Genomic DNA, 25,623 nt, shown 5'->3' with positions numbered 1-25,623 from the left:
CCTTTTTCTTTTGCTGAGTCCATCTAGTCTCATGTTATAGCTTCCTGCACCTTAGCGGCCTGTGTGGTATATTACTTCCGTTTCATGAGAAAGTCTGCAATGAAGTCCCTGAAAACAGAAGTATTAGTGACTGAGAATTTGTATACTTTTTTTACCCCACTAGAAAGGAAAGCTGCTTGTAAACTGTAGTCGGAATATCCTTTCAACCGATTCTTCTTCTAAAGGGTGATTGCGTGTTGCTAATGCATGTGTTTATACTTGTGCGTTGTTCTAGCAGAAAAACATGATTGTTTATGTGGAGAGCAAGGTTCTGGCGGACACAGCCATTGCGGGCGATGAGAGCTTTGGGGCCGTCATCCAGAAGTTCTGTACCTTCAGAGAAGGTGAGGAGACCACTAGCCATCAGAGGACTGGGTTGTATTGATTAGTGCACACCGTAGCACTTTTATTTACATCAGAAAACGAGTAGGCATTATCTTATGGGAGAGGTTTAGGGGCGGCAAGTAGCCTAGCGGTTAAGAGCATTGGGACAGTAACCAAAAGGTCGTTGGTTCGAATCCATGAGCTGGCAAGGTGGAAAAATATGCAAGACTGTTAACGCCCAACAACAACTGTTCCCTGGGTGCCGAAGACGTGGATGTCGATTTAAGGCAGCCCCCTGCACCTCTGGTTCAGAGGGGTTGGGTTAAATGTTGAAGACACATTTCAGTTGAATGCATTCAGTTGTGCAACTGACTAGGTATCCCCTTTCCCTAGTTCCTTCCTATTTTAGTCAGTTTTCTTCCATTTGGTGCCTAGTGAATACGATCCTGATTGATGATAGATTGATCTGTGTGACTCTCTAGCTAGTGATGTAGTCAGGATTGTCTATGGAGCTCTAACTTTAAGTAGAATAGCTTTCTCTTACGGACATGATCCTAATGTGTTTGTATGCACTGTTCAGATCTTGATGACATTTCCAATCGAGTGGATTTCATCATCTGTCTTGGTGGAGATGGGACCTTACTTTACGCATCGTCACTCTTCCAGGTATACATTTACAATATTAACATCTTGTGGTATAGTAAACACATTCATTTATACATTTTTGAGTGTACTCTGTGTGAATTGTACTAGAATAATTCAGCAACTTGGTTGTGTATTGATTTGTATCAATTTAGCTTATTCCATAGCGTGTGTATGCTCCTGTGTTTTCAGGAGAGCGTTCCACCTGTTATGGCCTTTCACCTGGGTTCTCTGGGCTTCCTCACACCTTTCAAATTTGACACCTACCAGTCTCAGGTCACCCAAATCATTGAGGGTACGTTGAGTGTTTTTTTTCCCTTCTTTAGCCTCTGCCTTATCTAATTTCAATAACAGGAGCCATGCTCTCATAATTTCTAGCAGGTAGGTTAACCTCTTTGTGCTACTCTTGGTTTAACGTGTGTGTGTCTCTTTCGGTGTGTGTGTTTCTGCTGAGCAGGTAACACCGCCATCATCCTGCGCAGTCGCCTGCGGGTGAGAGTGGTGAAGGAGAGCCGAGAGAAGAAGAGCATCATCATGACGAACGGTGACAGTGAGGGCAGCCGCAAATCCATGCAGTACCAGGTGAGGTCTGCACCATACACCTGGCTGGTTATGAAATCCTAGTTTTATGGTTCGTACCACAATAGGTTCCTAGCGTCATGATGACTTGGCACATCTCATGCTTATTGTCTTTACTGTGTGGTCACTGGGTGTTCACCTATTGTTGCGGCGTGTTGAACAAACATGCAGTCATCGGGTGCATGTAGCAGACATGAGGCGTTTCCTCTGGTAATGTTCCCACTGCCACAGGCCTGGCCACAGATCCCAGTGGGATGATAAAACACCAGGAAGGTTCAAATGTACCACCTTTTCTGGGGTGTGTAGGGTGGCAGCAGTCAGGTCTTGTTTCACTTCCTCCTTATTTGTTTGATGTAATCCGTCACAGGGATTTGTTTTTCTGAAGGTTCTAACAATCCACGCTTTTTGCTTCCATTTTGGCCTATGGTGCTATCACATCATGGGGTTGATGTACGTGAGCTACGTGGGATGTTTGAGTTGTCATCGTACACACAGTCCCTACTTCCAACTAAGTGGACTTTGACAAGTCATAACATATGGCTGTGTTGAAAAAGGGTTCCCAAAGTGACTAACAACTTGGCTAGTGCAGTATCTCTGGTTAACATGGCTCTGGGTGTCTTGGTCCAACAGGTGCTAAATGAGGTGGTGGTGGACAGAGGCCCGTCGTCCTACCTTTCCAACGTGGACCTCTTCCTAGACGGACACCTCATCACCACGGTACAGGGAGACGGTGAGTAGTAAATTCCTCAACCTGCTGCTACTGGGTTAAAGGATTACACCCCATCCGTTTTGGCTGCTTCACTTTTATTTCCCTCTTAGATGTTTCACTAATATAAATACACTTTTATTGTTAATGCATCTCTGACTTTAAGTTGTACTTGAGTTTAGATGATGTAACTGGTCGCCATACTATTGTTTGTGCTACTGCTTACTGCCTGTGTTCAAGCCCAGAGTGCAAACAAGCACCAGTGGTACTGATGGTCTATTAGTGCTGCAGACTGTTGGACTGCAGCTTGCCTTGTTAGTAGAGCATAGACTTAACTCTACCATCTGTCCTTGACTACTGCCTAGTAACTCCCTCTCTGGAAGCCTCAGGGTCTGATGTCAGAAGTATTTCCCTTGTCTTCGGGAACGGTTTACTGAGTTTTGGAACTGCTTTCAGCTCCTTGGTGTTTTTAGGCGTGTGTCACTTGAGTGTTTTAGGGGGTGTGCTCAAAGAAGTGTCTGTGTGTTGTCTCAGGTGTGATAGTGTCCACTCCCACGGGCAGCACGGCATACGCGGTGGCGGCTGGAGCCTCCATGATCCACCCCAACGTGCCGGCCATCATGATCACCCCCATCTGCCCCCACTCATTGTCCTTCAGACCCATCGTAGTGCCTGCTGGGGTGGAACTCAAGGTAAACACACACGCATACAGAACCAGTCAAAAGTTTATTTTTACTGTTTTCTTTATTGTAAAATAATAGGGAAGACATCAACTATTAAATAACACTTATGAAATCATGTAGTGACCAAAAGTGTTAAACAAATCAAAATATATTTGAGTTTCTTCAAAGTAGCCACCCTTTGCCTTGATGACAGCTTTGCACTCTCTCAACCAGCTTCACCTGGAATGCTTTTCCAACAATCTTGAAGGAGTTCCCACGTATGCTGAGCACTTGTTGGCTGCCTTTCCTTCACTCTGTGGTCCAACTCATCCCAAGCCATCTCAATTGGGTTGAGGTCTGGTGATTGTGGAGGCCAGGTCATCTGATGCAGCACCCCATCACTCTCCTTCTGGGTCAAATAGCCCTTACACAGCCTGGAGGTGTGTTTGGTCATTGTCCTGTTGAAAATAGATGATAGTCCGGATGGCGTATCGCTACAGAATGCTGTGGTAGCCGTGCTGGTTAAGTGTGCCTTGAATTTTAAATAAATCACTGACAATGTCACCAGCAAAGCACCATCACACCTCCTCCTCTATGCTTCACAGTGGTAATCACACATGCAGAGATCATCCGTTCACCTACTCTGCGTCTCACAAAGACACCATGTTTAGAACCAAAAATCAAAAATTTGTACTCATCAGACCAAAGGACAGTTTTCCCCCAGTCTAATGTCTGTTGCTCGTGCTTGGGCCAAGAAACAAGTCTCCTTCTTATTGGTGTCATTTAGTAGTGGTTTCTTTACAGCAGTTCGACCATGAGGGCCTGATTCACGCAGTCTCTTCTGAGCAGTTGATGTTGAGATGTCTGTTACTTGAACTCTGGGAAGCATTTATTTGGCCTGCAATTTCTGAGGCTGGTAACTCCAATGAACTTATCCTCTGCAGAGGTAACTCTGGGACTTCCTTTCCTGTGGAGGTCCTCATGAGAGCCATTTTCATCATTGCGCTTGATGGTTTTTGCGACTGCACTTGAATAAACGTTCAAAGTTCTTGAAATGTTCCGTATGACTGACCTTCATGTCTTAACCTCTCTGGGCGTCCCACCCTAGTCAACAGCCAGTGGAATGCCGTGGCGCGATATTCAAATACCTTAGAAATGCTATTACTTAAATTTCTCAAACATATGACTATTTTACACCATTTGAAAGATAAGACTCTCCTTTATATAACCACACTGTCCGATTTCAAAAAGGCTTTACAACGAAAGCAAAACATTAGATTATGTCAGCAGAGTACCCAGCCAGAAATAATCAGACACCCATTTTTCAAGCTAGCATATAATGTCACAAAAACCCAAACCATAGCTAAATGCAGCACTAACCTTTGATGATCTTCATCAGATGACACTCCTAGGACATTGTTATACAATACATGCATGTTTTGTTCAATCAAGTTAATATTTATATCAAAAAACAGCTTTTTACATTAGCATGTGACTAGCATGTGACTAGCATTCCCACCGAACACTTCCGGTGAATTTACTAAATTACTCACGATAAACGTTCACAAAAAACATAACAATTATTAAAAAATTATAGATACAGAACTCCTTTATGCAATCGCAGTGTCCGATTTTAAAATAGCTTTTCGGTGAAAGCACATTTTGCAATATTCTGAGTAGATAGCCCGGCCATCACAGGCTAGCTATTTTGACAGCCACCAAGTTTGGTACTCACCAAACTCAGATTTACTATAAGAAAAATTGGATTACCTTTGCTGTTCTTCGTCAGAATGCACTCCCAGGACTTCTAATTCAACAACAAATGTTAGTTTGGTTCCAAATAATCCATAGTTATATCCAAATAGCAGCGTTTTGTTTGTGCGTTCAAGACACTATCCGAAGGGTGACGCGCCCGGCGCGTATCGTGACAAAAAATGTCAAAATATTCCATTACCGTACTTCGAAGCATGTCAAACGCTGTTTAAAATCAATTTTTATGCGATTTTTCTCGTAAAATAGCGATAATATTCCGACCGGGAGTCGTTGTTTTCGTTCAAAGACTGAGAAAGTAAAATGGACTCTTCACGTGCATGCGTGCGCCCGTCTCATTGTTCTCAGATCGACCACTTACCAAATGTTTTTGGTAAGTGGTCTACTGTTTTTCAGCCATGGACTGCAAAGTCATCATTCAACGTTCTGGCGCCTTCTGAGAGCCTATGGGAGCCTTAGAAAATGTCACGTTACAGCAGAGATCCTCTGTTTTGGAAAGAGATGACAAAGAAGGCCAAGAAATGGTCAGAGAGGGCGCTTCCTGTTTAGAATCTTCTCAGGTTTTGGCCTGCCATATGACTTCTGTTATACTCACAGACACCATTCAAACAGTTTTAGAAACTTTAGGGTGTTTTCTATCCAAATCAAAAAATTATATGCATATTCTAGTTACTGGGCAGGAGTAGTAACCAGATTAAATCGGGTATGTTTTTTATCCGGCCGTGCAAATACTGCCCCCTATCCCCAACAGGTTAAAGTAATGGACTGTCGTTTCTCTGCTTATTTGAGCTGTTCTTGCCATGATATGGACTTGGTCTTTTACAAAATAGGGCTATCTTCTGTATACAACCCCTACCTTGTCACAACACAACTGATTGGCTCAAACGCATTAAGAAGGAAAGAAATTCCACATTAACTTTTAACAAGCCACGCCTGTTAATTGAAATGAATTCCAGGTGACTAGCTCATGAAGCTGGTTGAGAGAATGCCAAGTGTGCGACGCTGTCATCAAGGCAAAGGGTGGCTACTTTGAAGAATCTCAAATATAACATTTTCATTTGTTTAACACTTTTTTGGTTACTACATGATTCCATATGTTATTTAATAGTTTTGATGTCTTCACTATTATTCTACAATGTCGAAAATGGTAAAAAATAATAACACACACACATTCAACGTAGATATTATCTATTTACCGCTCCTCTCCACAAGCCATTAGCATTTACTGCTCCTCTCCAGAACACATTTGCGTAAGACAACACAGGCAATAACCGGTAAGAAATGACCAGTCTGACACACAGCTAGCACAATGCGTACCCTTCAGTTGTCACAGGTGATGGGAATTTGGAATGAGGGAATTGCTTGTAATACACACACACTTTAACAGAGCATTTTCTGCTGAAGACTTTTTGTTGTCTTTGACTGGTTGTTTTTCTGCTCCGTCTGTCACGCTCAGATCATGCTGTCACGTGACGCCAGAAATACGGCCTGGGTGTCGTTTGACGGGAGGAAGAGACAAGAGATCTGCCATGGAGACAGGTGGGCAACCTTTTGACCCCTCAATCACTGCAATCACCACCGAACATCAAACAAATGCTGATGAACATAGCCTGACACACTTCCGCAAGTCGCCTGAATACACACACTTATGTAATTATATTGACCCGTTTCATGGACTCAAGCCAAGAAGGTCATGTCACACGATGTTCAGTACAGGTTTTCCTTTATTTAGGCAGAGAGAATTATTCCTTGTTGCTGAAATGCTCGCAGCCCATGTCATTGATTTACCTGTAACAGCGTCAGTCTGTCATTTTCAAGTAATTCTTTGGGTGATTGTGAATACCTGGCATGCCTCCCACTCAATACTTGACTGCCTTTGCTCTTTATCTCCCTATTGTCTCATCTCCAGCATTACCATCACTACTTCCTGCTTCCCTGTTCCCTCCATCTGTTTCCGGGACCCCGTGAACGACTGGTTTGAGAGCCTGAGCCAATGTTTACACTGGAATGTGAGGAAGAAGCAGAACTACCTCAGCTCAGAGGAGGAAGAGTTCTGAGGCCAACAAACTCGCCTCCCGGTGACGCTATGTTGACCTTTTGGGTGCGTTCCAGATATACAGATTCTGCACAGTTCTTCACGGATGAAATCCGATCTTTATAATACCTGGACAAGTGTTTTAACATACTAGGATACGACGTCAACATGATATTTTGATATCCTATATCTGGAATGCACCCATTTACTTCAGTTGGATTCCATCAGGTAAATTTGCAACTAATATCCTCCGGAGATGATTTGCATTATTTTGTTTTGGTTCTAGAATGAATCATACCTTACTGTTAAGAATTTCACGCCCTTTGAAAAAGATTGTCGAAATTGCCTTTTTATGCCAACAACCAGATAGTCTCACGGGTTAACTTAAACCTGGATTGTTTTCAGTCAGACATGCGACACAGTAATACTGAGCTAGGGATCAAAACCATGATATCAAACCTCCTGATAATGATTGTTAAACTTGGCCGATGAGATATAATGTGGTCTGTTTTATCACTTTGTCTATTGTTTCGTGGCGTCTACAAGCTATCGGGGACAAACCTCGGCCCTCTTAAACCATGGACGTTGTTTTGTTTAGCTTGAGCGACGTGAATGCTAAGGGGCTCCCAAGCTCCTCAACATATAAAACAGATATCGTGACTATTGTCAGTGGGGTTGTTCGTCAAGAACCAATGTTCTTGGAGATGATGGGGATAAGGAATTAAATGTATGTATTTTTTTTATACAATCCCTAACAAAATTAGGTATTATTATTATTATTATTATTATTATTATTATTATTATTATTATTACTACTACTACTTCAGGAATAGCAGAATAATTGCATCTACTCTGCAATAATGAACTAAATGTGTAGATTGTGCCTTCAACTCGTAACTATTACATAGATAATTGCTTATTAAGGTTTACATAACTTTAATTTTCTTAATGGTATTTACAGCTTAGTGCAAGTGTAGCATAACTATATCTTCAGTATTCCTCTCTCTGCAGTTTGTCTGCAGTGCAAGCCATTTCAGAAGCTTCAGTACATGTTCATCTTACGTTAACTACTTTGTCTACAGCAACGTTGTAGTTTCTGACCATTTTAAATGCCAGAACATTATGGAACAAACATTAAGAACTAAAGTCCATTCCAGGTGAGATGAGACCACAACTTGATTGTATTCATAGCCTCACTGTAAAGCCATAGATCTACTATGTCGTTCATTTCAAGGTAATTCCGTTGTTCACAATGAAGGCAATTGTGATTCTACAGGGTTTTACCACCCAAGGCAGGGGTAGGGCAACCCTGGTCCCGGAGTGCCGTGGATACCTCAGGTTTTTTAGTTTACGTATTTATTTTTGCTTTAGACTTGGGAGGACAGGTAGATGGAATTTAGCCCATCAATGATACTGAATAATTAGCTCAGTTGGCGAGGTGATGAGTCTGGTGTGGTGCCTGGATGGACCTAAACCCTGCTGTGCCTGTGGCACTCCAGGACCAGGGTTGTCCGCCCCTGACCTATGGTGTCAGACTTATTGCAGTATGATGAGAGATTGAAGGCATTCATATACCAGTAGTAGGTGTTGGCCTACCTTACCAAATGAGACTAATTCTCACCCCCTCTGACTGCCCAGCTCAGAAATACCGACTTGATAATATAATAAAATATGTTATGATGGTTTGAGGGTTTTTCTTCTATCCTAATTGGCTTTTCGGGGGGTGGTAAAAGATACGATGTGATAAAATGGACATGTTTTTCATATAACATTTTCTCAAGGAGTTATAATCTTGAACTATCAGATGCTCATTTTAGAGACAACCAATTATAGTTTATATGAATTTAATACCTTGTGAATTTGCGTGCTAAATGTACTTGTTCGATGAGCAAGTGACATTTCCCCCAATGGAAAAAGTGGTTTAAGCTCTGGATACCAGCGCACCACACTCTGCAAGAGGACCAGCTCATTCTAACTAGTCAATCAATCATTCCTTTATTTTCTCATTTATGATGCTTCAATAAGATGTTTTTTTTATATAACCTATATGTTTATTAACCAGTTTGCACTGTATCATTGCTGAAATATAAATCTCTTTGGTACTTTTTCTATATTGATATTATTGATTGTCTTAAGGCTTCAGTGCAGGTTAGTTTCACAATCTATTCTCTTAAAGTAGAAAAATATGAATTTCCTCTAACAATTGAATTTGGAGTGGAGTCTGTTCATCAAGATTGAATGACAGTCCCTTCAGTTGTTAGGGGATATCGTTTTATAAGAGCAAACATTTGAAAGAAATGTGTTTTTCTTTATTTGCTACTATACTTTGTTTTTCAGTGAGTACAGTATCCTCTACTGAAGTAATGGCAGTCGTGGACTTTGCCTTACAAACCAGCCGATAGATAACGAAAGAACCAAGATTTTTACACTGAAATCATTTAAGCTTCCCCAATGTGTGATACCTTTATGGTTCCTTTTGATGCTTTCTATGTCAAGTCTAATCTTCAAGTGCTTCTCACTGTGTTTTGTAGACTTCTACATCTCTGTGGTCCTATAACTCTTTTGTAATGGTACGTTTTGTAAATATTGTTTCTGAAATGAATTCTGCTATTTTTCCAGAGCACTTTAATAAACCGAGAGCCAATGAATTGTCGGGAAAGTGTGAATTTATTTGTTTGGTATTATTGGTGTGCCTTGTTGAGACATTAATTTGCTGCATATTGGTTTCATCTGATGAATTTTAACCCTTTTGTAGGTGTCCAGGAACAAGGAAATAGACAACACAACCTACGATTTATTACCCATTGAATATTTGAGGAAGTAATCTCTTTCCCAACAGTGCACTCCTCTTCCTGTATTTCTTTTTTTTTTTTAATTAAGCAATAAAGGAGTTTACTGCAACGATTTTGTTTTGTAATTTTGAGAACCTGTAGTTTACAAAAACACAATGGGTGGTCAACCAAATGTATTATAGTGCAGCAAAAAACCTAAATAGATGATCATGTCAACTGGCTATCAACAATGTGAGCAACTTTTAATTGATATAAGGATTAATCAACTTCAGTCAATATATTTCCTTTTAAGAGCATAGAAAATTGAAATGTCAAATAGTTAATACATTAACGTATATAAAAGAATAGATCTTATCCACAAACGGATACATCTCAAATGCTAATAAAAAGTTGGCCGTATAAAACTTAGCAATCAATTACATAGATGGGGCTGTATTACAATACCACTCTGAATAATTTTTTGATTTATATTACTACAAGCACGCTAAGGTAAGTGATCATTTGCTAAAAGGATTATGGTAAAAGCAGCAGACCCTAAAAATAAAATAATTGTGCTGAATAACTGCACTGATTTAGTATTTCTGTAATTCTTTCAGTGATCAGAAGTTGGATTGTGCATGCTGTGGCCGAGCATCTCACTGTATGTGTTGTAGGCACACTGAAGGGTAAGCGTCAGCCACAATCCTCCAGAAGTAGGTAAAATGTGATGAAAAAGTGACCGTGTGTAGTACACTAGACTCGCATAATAAATTATAACCAGTGGTGATGCTCATCAGCTTTTATAAAATAATCAGTTTACAATATTTTGCATGACAGATTCTTGTCTGTCACAGGCAGTGGAATCATCCAGTAAAAACAGACCAGTCAGATGGCCATTTGAGTGCATTTCTCTCCAGTTCCTAACTTCAAACATTGGTTAGAACCAGAGTTGTTACAAAATGATTGAGAAATTTACAAACAGCTAATCCGTCCTGTGTAACCGTAGCCATTTCCTTCTCACAAAGGCAATTTACACTTGTCCGTTAACACTGGAGAGAGAGAGAAACATAAGTACCCTGATTAGTTAGTCACACAAACCATGTTTCAATCCAGTTTTCATACCCTAAATAAAAAAAATCCCCACAGCTGTGAAGGAAACAGGAAGTGTCGGTACAATTTTATACATGTTGACCGAATTTGTTCGTTTGAAATGGTGGCATTTTTGTGTCGGTAAAATGTAATTATACAACAAACTGCGGTGGAAACGATTTATTGCGCAATTGTTCATAGAATAACCATGTCGAGGTCAATTTGCAGTCACACGATGCTATGATGTGGTCCTCCAACTACGATTTGAAAAAGCATACACACATTATTAGATGAAATAAATTATGAACTTCACAGGGCGATGAAAGTGTAAGGGGATGTGCTTGATGCTACTTTCCAATAAATATTAATACAATTTATAGTTTGAGGTTAATACATAAGTTGGAGCTATTTACTTTTTTAAATATTGTCCCATGAACATTGTGTAATTTACTGATGGTAACTAGCCCCATAGGGATATCGAATGTCAAACCAACTTGACCATGGGCATTACAATCGGATTGTGTGCAGCTGCACTCGGATTTGATTATTACTTGGATGCTGTGGGCATGTGGAAAGGTTTGAAAGAAACCAACCCAAGGAAAACTTACTTTACCCTTCATTCCGTGACCATTGTTTTTCCAACTCCGTTTTGGACAAGACTGACTTTATGATCCAAATGATCTTCTTTACACTTTGTGGTCAATTTTGACACTATTAAATGTTAAGTAATGACTAGAATTGATGCCATACAGGCCGTTTTCAAAAATAAGTTGCTTTTTAGGGGCAGTCGCTCTAAGCCAGAAGTGTTTATGTGCACTATGTCATCACGCACAGCCTTCTATCCGCAACAAGTCAGTTTGATGGAAATAAACCTCTAGTGGGAAAATTAACTTTTTTTATGCAGATTTGATAATAGCATGAAATTCTGTTGCAAATTGGATGGAAACCTTCCAACAAAAACAAGTAGTTGGTCTATTTTTCGATTTCCGTCAGAAGTTCTTGGAATGACTTTTACTGTGCCCATAACAAAAATGTGTTTCTACAAATGATCCTTAAATGTGTCAAAACATTGTTTGAAGTTATGTTTGTGTGTCATCTATGAGCCTTGTTCTTGTCTAGCCTGAATATCCTGAACTTCCAGTGACTTCTCGTAAACAAGCAATGGATCAGGTGAAGGAAAAATAAGCTATACTCTACTCACTCCTCTCCAGGCCCTGGCCAGAGCTGCGCGCCAATCGGAAGAGAGCCCAGAAGAGCACGCCCTTGATCAGCACTGAGATCACTGCTCCTGTCACAGCAGCGGTCTCCAGTGTGTACATCTTGTCCTGCCCCCAATGTGTACTGATCTGAAATCAGAAGACTGGTCATTTGAAGTGGATCTCTGAGCCAACCACCCACCACACTTCCTCCAAAGACCTGATTCGGGATCAGTTCAACCATTGGCTTTCACAGCTCACCCTGTACATCAGGTACAGGAAGTAGGCTACCTCTGGCACATTCTGAAGGATGAAGACCCAGACCAACTGCTTGGGTTCTTTTAAAACCTGGAACAAAGGATGGATTAACCTGTTATTGCGCCATACTTGTTTTACATGAAGTATGCACCTCATAAGTGGAACTCCAGTCTCCTTTTCACCTCTGAACACCTGATTTTCTTAACAAAAGGCACATCTTAATAGGTGGTACAGGTAAGTCATGACATAGCACAAGTGTGGGGGGTGGGGCTTTCCTCTTTTGTTCTCTATAGTGCTTCTATTGTTCCTCAAGCAAGTGGGGAGGCCGATGACATCACAGATTCCCATCAGACCAACTCCTTGAATGCCCTACTCATTGAAATTGTCTAAACACTTTCTTGCTCAAAATGTTTTTTTGTTTTTTTTTACCCTTTAGTGTGTGTACTTTACTGTATTTATACTTCGAATAAATGTAAATGTAATGTAAATGAATATCACTGGAGGACATCTTTAAAGGTTAACATTCTTTCCTTCTATTGAGTTCACATGCTTTATGCATAGTATTGTGTAATATTGTATTGTGAGTTATTTCTGTACTATTCTTCACATACTCATACTGTTTATGCACTTGTAGCTACTCATATTTTCAGTGCACACCAATGATTCCTTTTTTAAATTTGTATTCTCTTGATACTTGTTACCGCAGTCGTGGGGGCTATCGCAGTGAGTAAGGCAGGCCCAGACCACTCCAAAGCCGAAGATGATGTGGTTTGTGAGGGACATGGTTGTGCCTGACATCATGATCAGGATGCAAAGGCACAGCTGACAGAGAAATGTCAAAACCAGCCAAAGGTTAAACCAACTACCGATCCAGTACACCTCCATCCCAAATACCCTGGTACCCTGAAGTCAATCACATATATCTGCACCACAGATCAAGGCCACACCTCGTTAGAATGACACCATCTGTCGGAAGACAACGGCCTTCGGGTGCCAGACGTGTTATGATTAATGTGGAATGCGGCAGTGCCTGAGCGTGTAGGTAAAATGTAACCATGGAGAAGCACAGGTTGAGCAGGAAGTACTGCTCCTGGATGGTCTCCAGAGCTCCGCCCACCCGGAAGGCCATCATGTTGGGCCTCTGGATGAGCAGCGTGGCGCACAGGACATGGGCCACCACGACCACACACAGGATGCATACAAACTGCACCTTCCACAAAAGCGCACACACAGGCCTTTTCTTAATTGCATACTCCTTGACCATCACTCCTCGTCTCCTCAAAACCTATTGGAGGAGAAGGTAAGAGGGGCGGTACCTCTGGATTTCTCATCCAATGGGTTTTTCAGAAGGAGATGAGAGGCCATCGAGTCACTACTGCCGCTACCAAAGCAGTACCTGTGGCATAAAGACATGCACAGTCATATATATGGTCATTATTGAGCTGTGTTCAATAGGAAGAAACGTTTTGAAACAAGGAGTTACTACCTGAACTTGTCCAATGAGCGCTCAGATTGTTATTTTCTGTTGAAAAACGTTTTGCTATGGTGTACCGTACTGAACATGACCCTTTAAAAAGAGGTTGGTTTAATTTTGTAGGTCCACATGCAACATACCACAAGCAAGTTCTTTTTATCCTGGACTGGAAGCACCATGAAGTTGACCACAGAGCGCATCATGACCATCAACACACTGAGGACAAACACTATCAGCCTGTTCTCCTGCAGGATGCCCCTGGTGATGTAGTACAGTGGGGGGAAAAAAGTATTTGATCCCCTGCTGATTTTGTACATTTGCCCACTTACAAAGAAATGATCAGTCTATAATTTTAATGGTAGGTTTATTTGAACAGTGAGAGACAGAATAACAACAACAAAATACGGAAAAACGCATGTCAAAAATGTTAAAAATGGATTTGCATTTTAATGAGGGAAATAAGTATTTGACCCCTCTGCAAAACATGACTTAGTACTTGGTGGCAAAACCCTTGTTGGCAATCACAGAGGTCAGACGTTTCTTGTAGTTGGCCACCAGGTTTGCACTCATCTCAGGAGGGATTTTGTCCCACTCCTCTTTGCAGATCTTCTCCAAGTCATTAAGGTTTCAAGGCTGACGTTTGGCAACTCGAACCTTCAGCTCCCTCCACAGATTTTCTATGGGATTAAGGTCTGGAGACTGGCTAGGCCACTCCAGGACATTAATGTGCTTCTTCTTGAGCCACTCCTTTGTTGCCTTGGCCGTGTGTTTTGGGTCATTGTCATGCTGGAATGCCCATCCACGACCCATTTTTAATGCCCTGGCTGAGGGAAGGAGGTTCTCACCCAAGATTTGACAGTACATGGCCCCGTCCATCGTCCCTTTGATGCAGTGAAGTTGTCCTGTCCCCTTAGCAGAAAAACACCCCCAAAGCGTAATGTTTCAACCTCCATGTTTGACGGTGGAGATGGTGTTCTTGGGGTCATAGGCAGCATTCCTCCTCCTCCAAACACGGCGAGTTGAGTTGATGCCAAAGAGCTCCATTTTGGTCTCATCTGACCACAACACTTTCACCAGTTGTCCTCTGAGTCATTCAGATGTTCATTGGCAAACTTCAGACGGGCATGTATATGTATTCTTGAGCAGGGGGACCTTGCGGGCGCTGCAGGATTTCAGTCCTTCACGGCGTAGTGTGTTACCAATTGTTTTCTTGGTGACTATGGTCCCAGCTGCCTTGAGATCATTGACAAGATCCTCCCGTGTAGTTCTGGGCTGATTCCTCACCGTTCTCATGATCATTGCAACTCCACGAGGTGAGATCTTGCATGGAGCCCCAGGCCGAGGGATATTGGCAGTTCTTTTGTGTTTCTTCCATCTCCGAATAATCGCACCAAATGTTGTCACCTTCTCACCAAGCTGCTTGGCGATGGTCTTGTAGCCCATTCCAGCCTTGTGTAGGTCTACAATCTTGTCCCTGACATCCTTGGAGAGCTCTTTGGTCTTGGCCATGGTGGAGAGTTTGGAATCTGATTGATTGATTGCTTCTGTGGACAGGTGTCTTTTTTACAGGTAACAAGCTGCGGTTAGGAGCACTCCCTTTAAGAGTGTGCTCCTAATCTCAGCTCGTTACCTGTATAAAAGACACCTGGGAGCCAGAAATCTGATTCAGAATTCTGATTCAATTCTGATTGAGAGGGGGTCAAATACTTATTTCCCTCATTAAAATGCAAATCAATTTATAACATTTTTGACGTGTTTTTCTGTATTTTTTGTTGTTGTTATTTTGTCTCTCACTGTTCAAATAAACCTACCATTAAAATTATAGACCAATAATTTCTTTGTCAGTGGGCAAACGTACAAAATCAGCAGGGGATCAAATACTTTTTCCCCCCACTGTATATGCAGAACACTGGAGGAACGGAAAGAAGACTGTATCACACAGTCTTTGGTGTAGGCGGCATAATCAGGATTTCACCATAGCACACAATGTTGACATGGGGGATGATCTGAGTCGGGGGTTGCATTTCTTTTCTCTGGACATTTCATCATGTGTTCATGCCTGGACACTTCTGCTTTCAGGAGGGGCAGGGGTGGCTGTTGATTAGGTCATACGTTTCCAATCTGTTGCTATTGCCACTAATGTAAGTCACGCCACTTACAAATTCCAACCAGTTGGATGAGGGATACAGTGAAGTCGTCCTCATAGCTGTACTTTGCCTATAGATGTTTGTCAGTGTGAGGGCCAGAGTGCCATCAAAGAGGCGATGATGAAGCAGAAGTAAAACTTCAAGCATGAGAGCTCTGACTAAGGCTTTATCTCTAGGGTCAAGAGAAAGCAAAGCATATTGGCTTTGTTCACTGACACCTAGGCCCTATTCAATCAAAACCTGGAAAATTCCTGAGTAAGACAGTCATTCTTGTGCTGTGAAAATTCTGATTTATGATTCATGTGATAATACAAAAATGTGGCACTAAAAGGAACTTATCCAAAGCTTTTCTTGCAGTTCAGGAAGAATGTTGAACTGAATAAATAGTTAAATGTGACAAAAAGGTCTCTCTACTCCGTGTATAAGGAGAACAGGTGGGACGTATACTGACCGGGCCACGTGGTGATGGGATCAGTTCCTGGTGCCTTGGTCTCAGGTTTGGGGATGGAAGATCTGAGCCCTCCCATTGCTAAACAATGGACTGAAATAGGAATATACAGTATGTGGATATTAGTTACAGTACAAGATGGTAACAAGTTCACATGTATATTGTATGGCTGATACATAATAATATGTTAATTGAACCATGATATTACTTAAATAAACATATGACTGTATGCTTTTATTCTGGGCTTGGAGAAATGTGCACTGATTTGCCCAATTTTGGGGAATTTTACTCACTAGCACTCCTAGAGCATAATGTGTTGCGGAATACACCTTCAACGCCTTGATTACACCGTTAGCGTCATTGTGCAAAATAGTATGCAGCATCATCTGGATATTTGTGCAACAAAAGTTCAACATTCACCTTCTTCCACCATTTCTGTCAAGCTATCTACACATACAGTTTGACACATACGTTTGATAAATCCAACAAATGCCCCACACAGAGCGTGCGACAACTGTCTCTGCGACGAAATGCTGTAAGGCAAACACAGCGTTCCATTGGAATGATGATCGAGGCGTAACTCCGCAGTTTACATAGGGGTACACACCTTGTAAATAAACACACCTGTGTGCACATGACTGCAGTACTGTATGGAGGTGTAAAAAAAAACTTGTGACTTGAGGACGCTGGACACAATTTCATAGATGTGATGTTAGTTTTATGTTGATAAGATGAGTATCTCCATTTCTAAGTGAAACAGCAGCTAGAGAATCTTATCTTGTTCTTGATGTTTCTATATCTCTGCAAGCACTCAGGCCCACATTTTCTTCTGAATAAACATTTCTTTTTTGGGGGGTTCTGTAGCACCGCTAGTACCCGTGGCTATGGTTGGGGACCACAACAAAATTTGAACTCATCATGGGTGGCTGCATTGGCTCGCAGGTCTGCATACCCACAACTATACTGTTACGTTCCCCAGTTTCTGTGTTGTGGTTTGTGTATTTTCATGTATGTATTTCAGGAAATGGCTTCCTGAAATTCTCCAAGCAGCTGATTGGTCGGCCCCCATTGTTAATTGGAGAGCTGACCCCGCCCCCTCGTCAGGACGCAGCTGTCTCCAATTACCAACTCCTTCTGAAGCTATATAAGCCAGTGTTTTGAGCGTGAGCGCGAGAAAAAAAATATGTTGGTTGTTACTAAGCGATTTGGTATGTACTATGTTAGTTGTTGCTGAGGGAGCTGATTGGTTATGTCTGTTATGTGTCAAATAGAACTGTTTTTGATTATTGGAATTGTTACTTACATTTGTTATTCTGTTTCATTTGTTCCCAGGGGGGAAGGGGAAGGCACCTAGGGAGTGCTTAGGCAAGAGGCCCGCGGCCATACATAACCTGTAGTAGTTTGTCTATGCACACTAGGAAAGACCTGGGTGGACCATCCCCTGTATTTATGTTGGTGCACCAGGTGGTGCTAGTTAGGTAAGTAGTGGGTAGGCAGGTAAGGTAGGAGAGGGGGCTTTGATATTTACTTTCTTTGCTTTGGTTCCGTCCAGCCCCTTTTCCCCAAACTTACCGTGCGACGGAATAAATTCCCTGTAAACGGTATTCTCTGCCTTTTGTCATCCTTACTCACACCTACAGTCCCATACCTTTCACACCACGGAGAGTTGAGTTGTAGCAGGGTGTTGCGTTCCCTCTTCCGAGAGGCGTGCGTAACATATACCCACACATATATTTTGCCATGAGGCAGAGAAAAATGTAGCAATGTTATAACTAATTTCATGCAGTTCTATGAATTTTGCCATGGGGCACAGAGAAATGTTCCTTTTACAGTTCATTTCCTGCAATTCTACACATTTTGTCATAGGGTGGAAAGAAAGGTTTGCAGTTTTTATTATGATATCTCACTGGGTGACTAACAAAATCAATGATGGCCCCCAGGTTGGTAACTTGACCATGATTACAGCAAATTTAGCTAGCTGGCTACAAGATTAATTTACAATCTAAAAAATGTTAGCTAATTGTGTGACTAAGTGACTGACAAGAAAACTGCTGAAGCACAACCAAATTTTGAAATTGCATCTTGTGTATTCTTCTATTCTAACTCTAAACAAGTTAAAATAAAAACTCCACTTTGTCCATGATAGCCAACAGATGCTCATCATAACACACCCCTTCTTACATGTGTCTCATGGACAATCAATGGACCTACAAAATGGGGGTCGGCCGCCAGTACAATAAAACATTTTTTTAGCACAACCACTTAAAGAGATTGAACTTGTAACATATTCTACAAATTGAAATTAATAACATGTCATATGAATTTAAAAAAAATACCCACATCATACAAATTGAAAATATACAGTGCATTCGGAAAGTATTCAGACCCCTTGACTTTTTCCACATTTTGTTACGTTACCGCCTTATTCTAAAATGAAGTAAGTTGTTGCTGCTTAATCTACACACAATAACCCATAATGACAAAGCAAAACCGGGTTTAGAAATTTTAGCAAATGTATTAAAAGTAAAAAAATGTAACATTTACATAAGTATTCAGACTCAGTACTTTGTCGAAGCACTTTTGGTAGCTATTACAGCCTCGAGTCTTCTTGGGTACAACGCTACAAGCTTGGCACACCTGTATTTGGAGTTTGTACATTCTTCTCTGCAGATCCTCAAGCTCTGTCAGGTTGGATAGGGAGTGTTGTTACACAGCTATTTTCAGGTCTCTCCAGAGAGATTAGATCAGGTTCAAGTACGGGCTCTGGCTGGGCCACTCAAGGACATTGAGTGTTGTCCCGAAGCCACTCCTGCGTTGTCTTGGCTGTGTGCTTAGGGTCGTTGTCCTGTTGGAAGGTGAGGTCCTGAGCGCTCCGGAGTAAGTTTTTATCAAGGATCTCTCTATACTTTGCTCCGTTCATCTTTCCTTCAATTCTGACTAGTCTCCCAAAATTAAAAAAAATCCCCACCGCATGATGCTGCCACCACCATGCTTAACCATAGGGATGGTGCCAGGTTTCCTCCAGACTTGGCATTCAGGCCAAAGAGTTCAATATTGGTTTCATCAGACCAAAGAATTCAGAGACCTGAATCTTGTTTCTCATGAGAGTCCTATATATGGCTTTTGGCAAACTCCAAGCGGGCTGTCATGTGCCTTTTACTGAGGAGTGGCTTCCATCTGGCCACTCTACCATAAAGGCCTGATTGGTGGAGTGCAGCAGAGATGGTTGTCCTTCTGGAAGGTTCTCCCATCTCAGAGAAACTCTGGAGCCCTGTCAGTGTTACCATCGGGTTCTTGGTCAAGTCCCTGACCAGGGCTCTTCTTCCCCCCCATTGCTCAATTTGGCCAGGTAGACTCCAATCAAGTTGTAGAAACATCTCAATGACGATCAATGGAAACAGGATGAACCTGAGCTCAATTTCGATTATCATAGCAAAAGGTCTGAATACTTATGGAAATAAGGTATTTCTGTTTTTAACTTTAAATAAATGTAGAAAAAAGTCTAAAAACATGTTTAGGTTTTGTCATTATGGGGTGTAGATTGATTAGGATTCTTATTTATTTAATCCATTTTAGAATAAAACTGTAACATAACAAAATGTGGAAAAAGTCAAGGGGTCTGAATACTTTCTGAATGCACTGTATATATTTGTTGGCAGAACATAACATATCATATGAAATGGTGTACCATTGAGAATGATAGAGGCCTATAGTGGCCAAAAGGTGGTAGTAGTATGGGCAGCGCCATTGATGACTTCCACCATTTTAATGCAGTCAACTGGGTGGGACTTCCAACCTCACTGGTTGATCCCTCCAGGTGACCCTGTTGGAGTCATGTCCAACCTGGTCATCAGGAGGGATCAGCCAATTTTGAAGAAGAAAATGGATTACTTAAAAAATGGTAATCGCCTTAATGGCGCTGCCTATGCTGTCACAGACACTAAAATGGCACAGATACAAAGATGAGTCCTCTTTATCTCTATGTGTTACACACTTTTTAGGGACCAGTTTTGAGTGCTGATTTCAAAGCCACTGGCTGAAATTATACAAAACCTTTGTATTGTCTTTGTTTACATTGTCAAATGCACTGATCAGTGGATTGGGGAGTCATTATGCCCCCTTGTGGTCAAACATTTCCAGTGGAACCTCATCAGAGTTGTGTTCAAGATTAAACCAAAGATTTATAACTAAACCAAGATAGATCACTGTCTGTCGTTTCTAATGGACAGAACAAGGAAGCAGATGGGCAGAGCCCAGCACACGCTAGCAAGATCCTATTGGCGCGTTCTAGTCTGTGTCTGCATATTTCCATTAGGCCTACTCAAATCACAATGCAAATAGTCCGGGTAACCATTTGGTTACCTGTTCAGGAGTCTTATGGCTTGGGGGTAAAAACTGTTGAAGCCTTTTTGTCCTAGACTTGGCACTCCGGTACCACTTGCCATGTGGTAGTAGAGAGAACAGTCTATGACTGGGGTGGCTGGGGTCTTTGACAATTTTCAGGGCCTTCCTCTGACACCGCCTGGTGTAGAGGTGCGCATGTGCAATAACAAAATTCGCCTTTGCACTCCTTCTACACTGCACAATTTTTTTACACCTTTTGCACAGGGTAAAGTCTACATAACTTAGCCCACTATGTTCATAGCAGATTTGAGTTTTGGGAACAGAAAACTGTATTGAGAGCAAATGTTTCATCGATGAGAAAATGTGCAGAATGTCGGTCAAAATCCATGTCCTTCCATCTTCTCCCACTGCTCGCCACTGGGCTTCCTTTCACTACCATATTTGGTAGTGAGTGGAAACGCCAAGCGGATGCTTCATATTTATACGTCCAGTGAATTATCTGTCTAATTGTTCTGTGATTTAACGTTTCGCAAGTTGAGATGAATGCAGAGTTTGCAAATGCAAAGTGTCTTTTAAATGTACGTTATAAACATAGACAACTTCCACTATTAACATGCAATTTCGCTCTGGTCCTTGTATTATCTATTCAAAACGATATTTTAAGGACACCTTTGTTATTTTTAAGGTGGGAAATGCTGCAGCTGAGTTGTGGTTTCGATAGTCGGCTCAAACCAACGATAAACTCTGCGAAAGTAATTGGAAGTCCAACAAGCCGTGGGTGGTGTCGGATTCCACTAGATACCACAGCCACAAGTCAGGTTCCACAGCCAACAAAATTGGCTTAAAAAAAGTAGCCTTTTGGTCTTCATTTAATGTTAGACATAAGGTTAGCAGTGTGGTTAAGATTAGGTTTAAAAGATAAGTTGTAGAAATGGGCTGGGTTTAGCCATAATTATGACTTTGTCGCTGCGTTAACTAGTGTCGACCGGTGGTGTCCTTATGCTAGCGATTGTTTTGAATTTACAGTAACAACTGGAAATCGGAGTTGCATAGATGTGACCACTTGGTAAGGTAATTCCTAATTCCCATATTTACTGCATCTACAAGCTGATTTTTAAAAATTATTTTACCAATGAAGAACGCGTTCATGTAATGAATGAGTATGTTCACGAGCTGGCTATTTGACAGGCACAAGCGCATTCACATTTAAGCTAACGTTAGCTAGCACTGGTTAATTTTGCTTGTCAACTATACTGAACAAAAATATAAACGCAACAATTAACGATTTTGCTGAGTTACAGTTCATTTAAGGAAATCAGTCAATTGAAATAAATAAATTAGGCCTAGTCTATAGATTTCACATGACCGGGCAGGGGCGCAGCCATGTGTGCGTGCGTCTACAGTGGCTTGCGAAAGTATTCACCCCCTTGGCATTTTTCCTATTTTGTTACCTACAACCTGGAATTAAAATGGCGGGGGGGTTTGTTGTATCATTTGATTTACACAACATGCCTACAACTTTGAAGATGCTAAATATTTTTCATTGTGAAACAAACAAGAAATAAGACAAAAAAACTGAACTTGAGCGTGCATAACTATTCACCCCCCCCTAAAAAAGTCAATACTTTGTTAGAGCCACCTTTCGAAATAATTATTGCTGCAAGTCTCTTGGGGTATGTCTCTATAAGCTTGGCAGATGCAGCCACTGGAATTTTTGCCCGTTCTTGAAGGCAAAACTGCCCCAGCTCCTTCAAGTTGGATGGGTTCCACTGGTGTACAGCAATCTTTTAGTCATACCACAAATTCTCAATTGGATTGAGGTCTGGGCTTTGACTAGGCCATGTCCTGTTGGAAGGTGAACCTCCGTCGCAGTTTCAAATCTTTGGAAGACTGAAACAGGTTTTCCTCAAGAATTTCACTGTATTTAGCACCATCCATTATTCCTTCAATTCTGAGTTTCCCAGTCCCTGCCGATGAAAGAAACCCTCACAGCATGATGCTGCCACTACCATGCTACACTGTGGGGATGTTGTTCTCGGGGTGATGAGAGGTGTTGGGTTTGCGCCAGACATAGCATTTTCCTTGATGACCAAAAAGCAAAATTTTAGTCTCATCTGACCAGAGTACCTTCTTCCATAAGTTTGGGGAGTCTTCCACATGCCTTTTGGCAAACACCAAATGTGTTTGCTTATTTCTTTCTTTAACCTCTCTGGGCTAGGCGGGACGAATTCGTCCCACCTACGTAACAGCCACTTGCAGCCTGTGGCGCGATTTTCAAAACCTTAAAAATCCTATTACTTAAATTTCTCAAACATATGACTATTTTACAGCTATTTAAAGACAAGACTCTCGTTAATCTAACCACACTGTCCGATTTCAAAAAGGCTTTACAACGAAAGCAAAACATTAGATTATGTCAGCAGAGTACCAAGCCAGAAATAATCAGACACCCATTTTTCAAGCCAGCATATAATGTCACCAAAACCCAGAAGACAGCTAAATGCAGCACTCACCTTTGATGATCTTCATCAGATGACAACCCTAGGACATTGTTATACAATACATGCATGTTTTGTTCAATCAAGTTCATATTTATATCAAAAACCAGCTTTTTACATTAGCATGTGACGTTCAGAACTAGCATACCCCCGCAAACTTCTGGGGAATTCGCTAACATTTTACTAAATTACTCACGATAAACGTTCACAAAAAGCATAACAATTATTTTAAGAATTATAGATACAGACCTCCTCTATGCACTCGATATGTCCGATTTTAAAATAGCTTTTTGGTGAAAGCACATTTTGCAATATTCTAAGTACATAGCCCAGGCATCACGGGCTCGCTATTTAGACACCCGGCAAGTTTAGCACTCACCATAATCATATTTACTATTATAAAAGTTTGATTTACCCTTTGTTGTCTTCGTCAGAATGCACACCCAGGACTGCTACTTCAATAACAAATGTTGGTTTGGTCCAAAATAATCCATCGTTATATCCGAATATGGGCGTTTTGTTCGTGCGTTCCAGACACTATCCGAAATGGTAAAGAAGTGTCGCGCGCATGGCGCAATTCGTGACAATAAAATTCTAAATATTCCATTACCGTACTTCGAAGCATGTCAACCGCTGTTTAAAATCTATTTTTACGCAATTTTTCTCGTAGAAAAGCGATAATATTCCGACAGGGAATCTCCTTTTCGGCAAACAGAGGAAAAAATCACAAAGGCGGGGGCGGTCGGGTCACGCGCATAAGCCCAGAGTCCCTTGATCGGCCACTTGAGAAAGGCGATAATGTGTTTCAGCCTGGGGCTGGAATGACGACATTCTGTTTTTTCCCGGGCTCTGAGCGCCTATGGACGACGTGGGAAGTGTCACGTTAGAGCAGAGATCCTTAGTAAATGATAGAGATGGAAAAGAAGTTCAAGAAATGGTCAGACAGGCCACTTCCTGTAAAGGAATCTCTCAGGTTTTGACCTGCCATTTGAGTTCTGTTATACTCACAGACACCATTCAAACAGTTTTAGAAACTTTAGGGTGTTTTCTATCCATATGTAATAAGTATATGCATATTCTAGTTACTGGGTAGGAGTGGTAACCAGATTAAATCGGGTATGTTTTTTATCCAGCCGTGTCAATACTGCCCCCTAGCCCTAACAGGTTATGCAATGGCTTTTTTCTGGCCACTCTTCAGTAAAGCCCAGCTCTGTGGAGTGTACAGCTTAAAGTGGTCCTATGGACAGATACTCCAATCACTTATGGATTTGATGGTGCTCCGTGGGATGTTCAAAGTTTCGGATATTTTTTTTATAACCAAACCCTGAGCTGTACTTCTCCACAACTTTGTCCTTGACCTGTTTGGAGAGCTCCTTGGTCTTCATGGTGCTGCTTGCTTAGTGGTGTTGCAGACTCTGAGGCCTTTCAGAACAGGTGTATATATACTGAGATCATGTGACAGATCATTTGACACTTAGATTGCACACAGGTGGACTTTATTTAACTAATTATGTGACTTCTGAAGGTAATTGGTTGCACCAGATCTTATTTAGGGGCTTCATAGCAAAGGGGTTGAATACTTATGCACGCACCACTTTTCCTTTTTTTTTTTATTTGTAGATTTTTTTTTAAACACGTTTAAAAATATATATATATAATTTCACCAATTTGTACTATTTTGTGTATGTCCATTACATGAAATCCATTTAAATTACAGGTTGTAATGCAACAAAATAGGAAAAATGCCAAGGGGATGAATACTTTTGCAAGGCACTGTGGGTTTGTGTTGCTTCACAATCCCCGCTGTTCAGTAAGGTGTATTTTTGTCAGGGTTTTTAAAATCGAATTTTACTGCTTGCATCAGTTACTTGATGTGGAATAGAGTTCCATGTAGTTATGGCTCTATGTAGTACTGTGCGCCTCCCATAGTCTGTTCTGGACTTGGGGACTGTGAAGAGACCTCTTGTGGCATGTCTTGTGGGGTATGCATGGGTGTCCGAGCTGTGCGGCAGTCGTTCAAACAGACAGCTCGGTCCATTTCAACATGTCAATACCTCTCATAAATAGAAGTAGTTAAGAAGTCGATCTCTCCTCCACTTTGAGCCAGGAGAGATTGACATGCATATTATTGATGTTAGCTGTCTGTGTACATCCAAGGGCCTGTTGTGCTGCCCTGTTCTGAGCCAATTGAAATTTTCCTAAGTCCCTTTTTGTGGCACCCGACCACACGACTGAACAGTAGTCCAGGTGCGACAAAACTAGGGCCTGTAGGACCTGCCTTGTTGATAGTGCTATAAAGAAGGTAGAGCAATGCTTTATTATGGACAGACTTCTCCCCATCTTAGCTATTGTTGTATCAATATGTTTTGACCATGACAGTTTACAATCCAGGGTTAATCCAAGCAGTTTAGTCACTTCAACTTGCTCAAGTTCCACATTATTTATTACAAGATTCAGTTGAGGTTTAGGGTTTAGTGAAAGATTTGTCCCAAATACAATGCTTTTAGTTTTAGAAATATTTAGGACCAACTTATTCCTTGCCACCCACTCTGAAACTAACTGCAGCTCTTTGTAAGGGTTGCAGTCATTTCAGTAACTGTAGTAGCTGACGTGTATTGTGTTTAGTCATCTGCATACATAG

At 41.4% G+C, this 25,623-nt stretch overlaps 2 protein-coding genes across 8 annotated transcripts in view; both read left to right on the top strand.

Annotated features, from left to right (window-relative positions):
* Nucleotides 1-9,405, top strand: part of nadka (NAD kinase a) — a 37,422-nt gene extending 28,017 nt beyond the window's left edge. For 3 of the 6 annotated variants that reach the window (XM_014135409.2, XM_045693141.1, XM_045693139.1), the window contains 8 exons: nt 278-383; nt 944-1,029; nt 1,198-1,300; nt 1,463-1,587; nt 2,215-2,314; nt 2,825-2,982; nt 6,179-6,261; nt 6,632-9,405. In XM_014135409.2, coding sequence (XP_013990884.1) covers nt 278-383; nt 944-1,029; nt 1,198-1,300; nt 1,463-1,587; nt 2,215-2,314; nt 2,825-2,982; nt 6,179-6,261; nt 6,632-6,779 — 909 coding nt within the window. In that variant the 3' untranslated portion in view covers nt 6,780-9,405. Of the gene's footprint in view, nt 1-274; nt 384-943; nt 1,030-1,197; nt 1,301-1,462; nt 1,588-2,214; nt 2,315-2,824; nt 2,983-6,178; nt 6,262-6,631 lie in introns of all 6 variants that reach the window. The other 3 variants (XM_014135408.2, XM_045693140.1, XM_014135410.2) reach the window with 1 other exon arrangement.
* Nucleotides 9,406-21,252: 11,847 nt separating this feature from the next.
* Nucleotides 21,253-25,623, top strand: part of LOC106566879 (solute carrier family 35 member E2A) — a 45,056-nt gene continuing 40,685 nt past the window's right edge. Inside the window, exon 1 of one of the 2 annotated variants that reach the window (XM_014135407.2) lies at nt 21,253-21,550. The gene's annotated coding sequence lies outside the window, so the exon portion shown is untranslated. Of the gene's footprint in view, nt 21,556-25,623 lie in introns of both variants that reach the window. The other variant, XM_014135406.2, reaches the window with a different exon arrangement.

The sequence above is a fragment of the Salmo salar genome, chromosome ssa13 (assembly GCF_905237065.1).
Source record: "Salmo salar chromosome ssa13, Ssal_v3.1, whole genome shotgun sequence".
NCBI lineage: Eukaryota > Metazoa > Chordata > Actinopteri > Salmoniformes > Salmonidae > Salmo > Salmo salar.
Note: the sequence above shows the minus strand (reverse complement) of the source record. Positions and strands in the feature narration are given on the sequence as shown.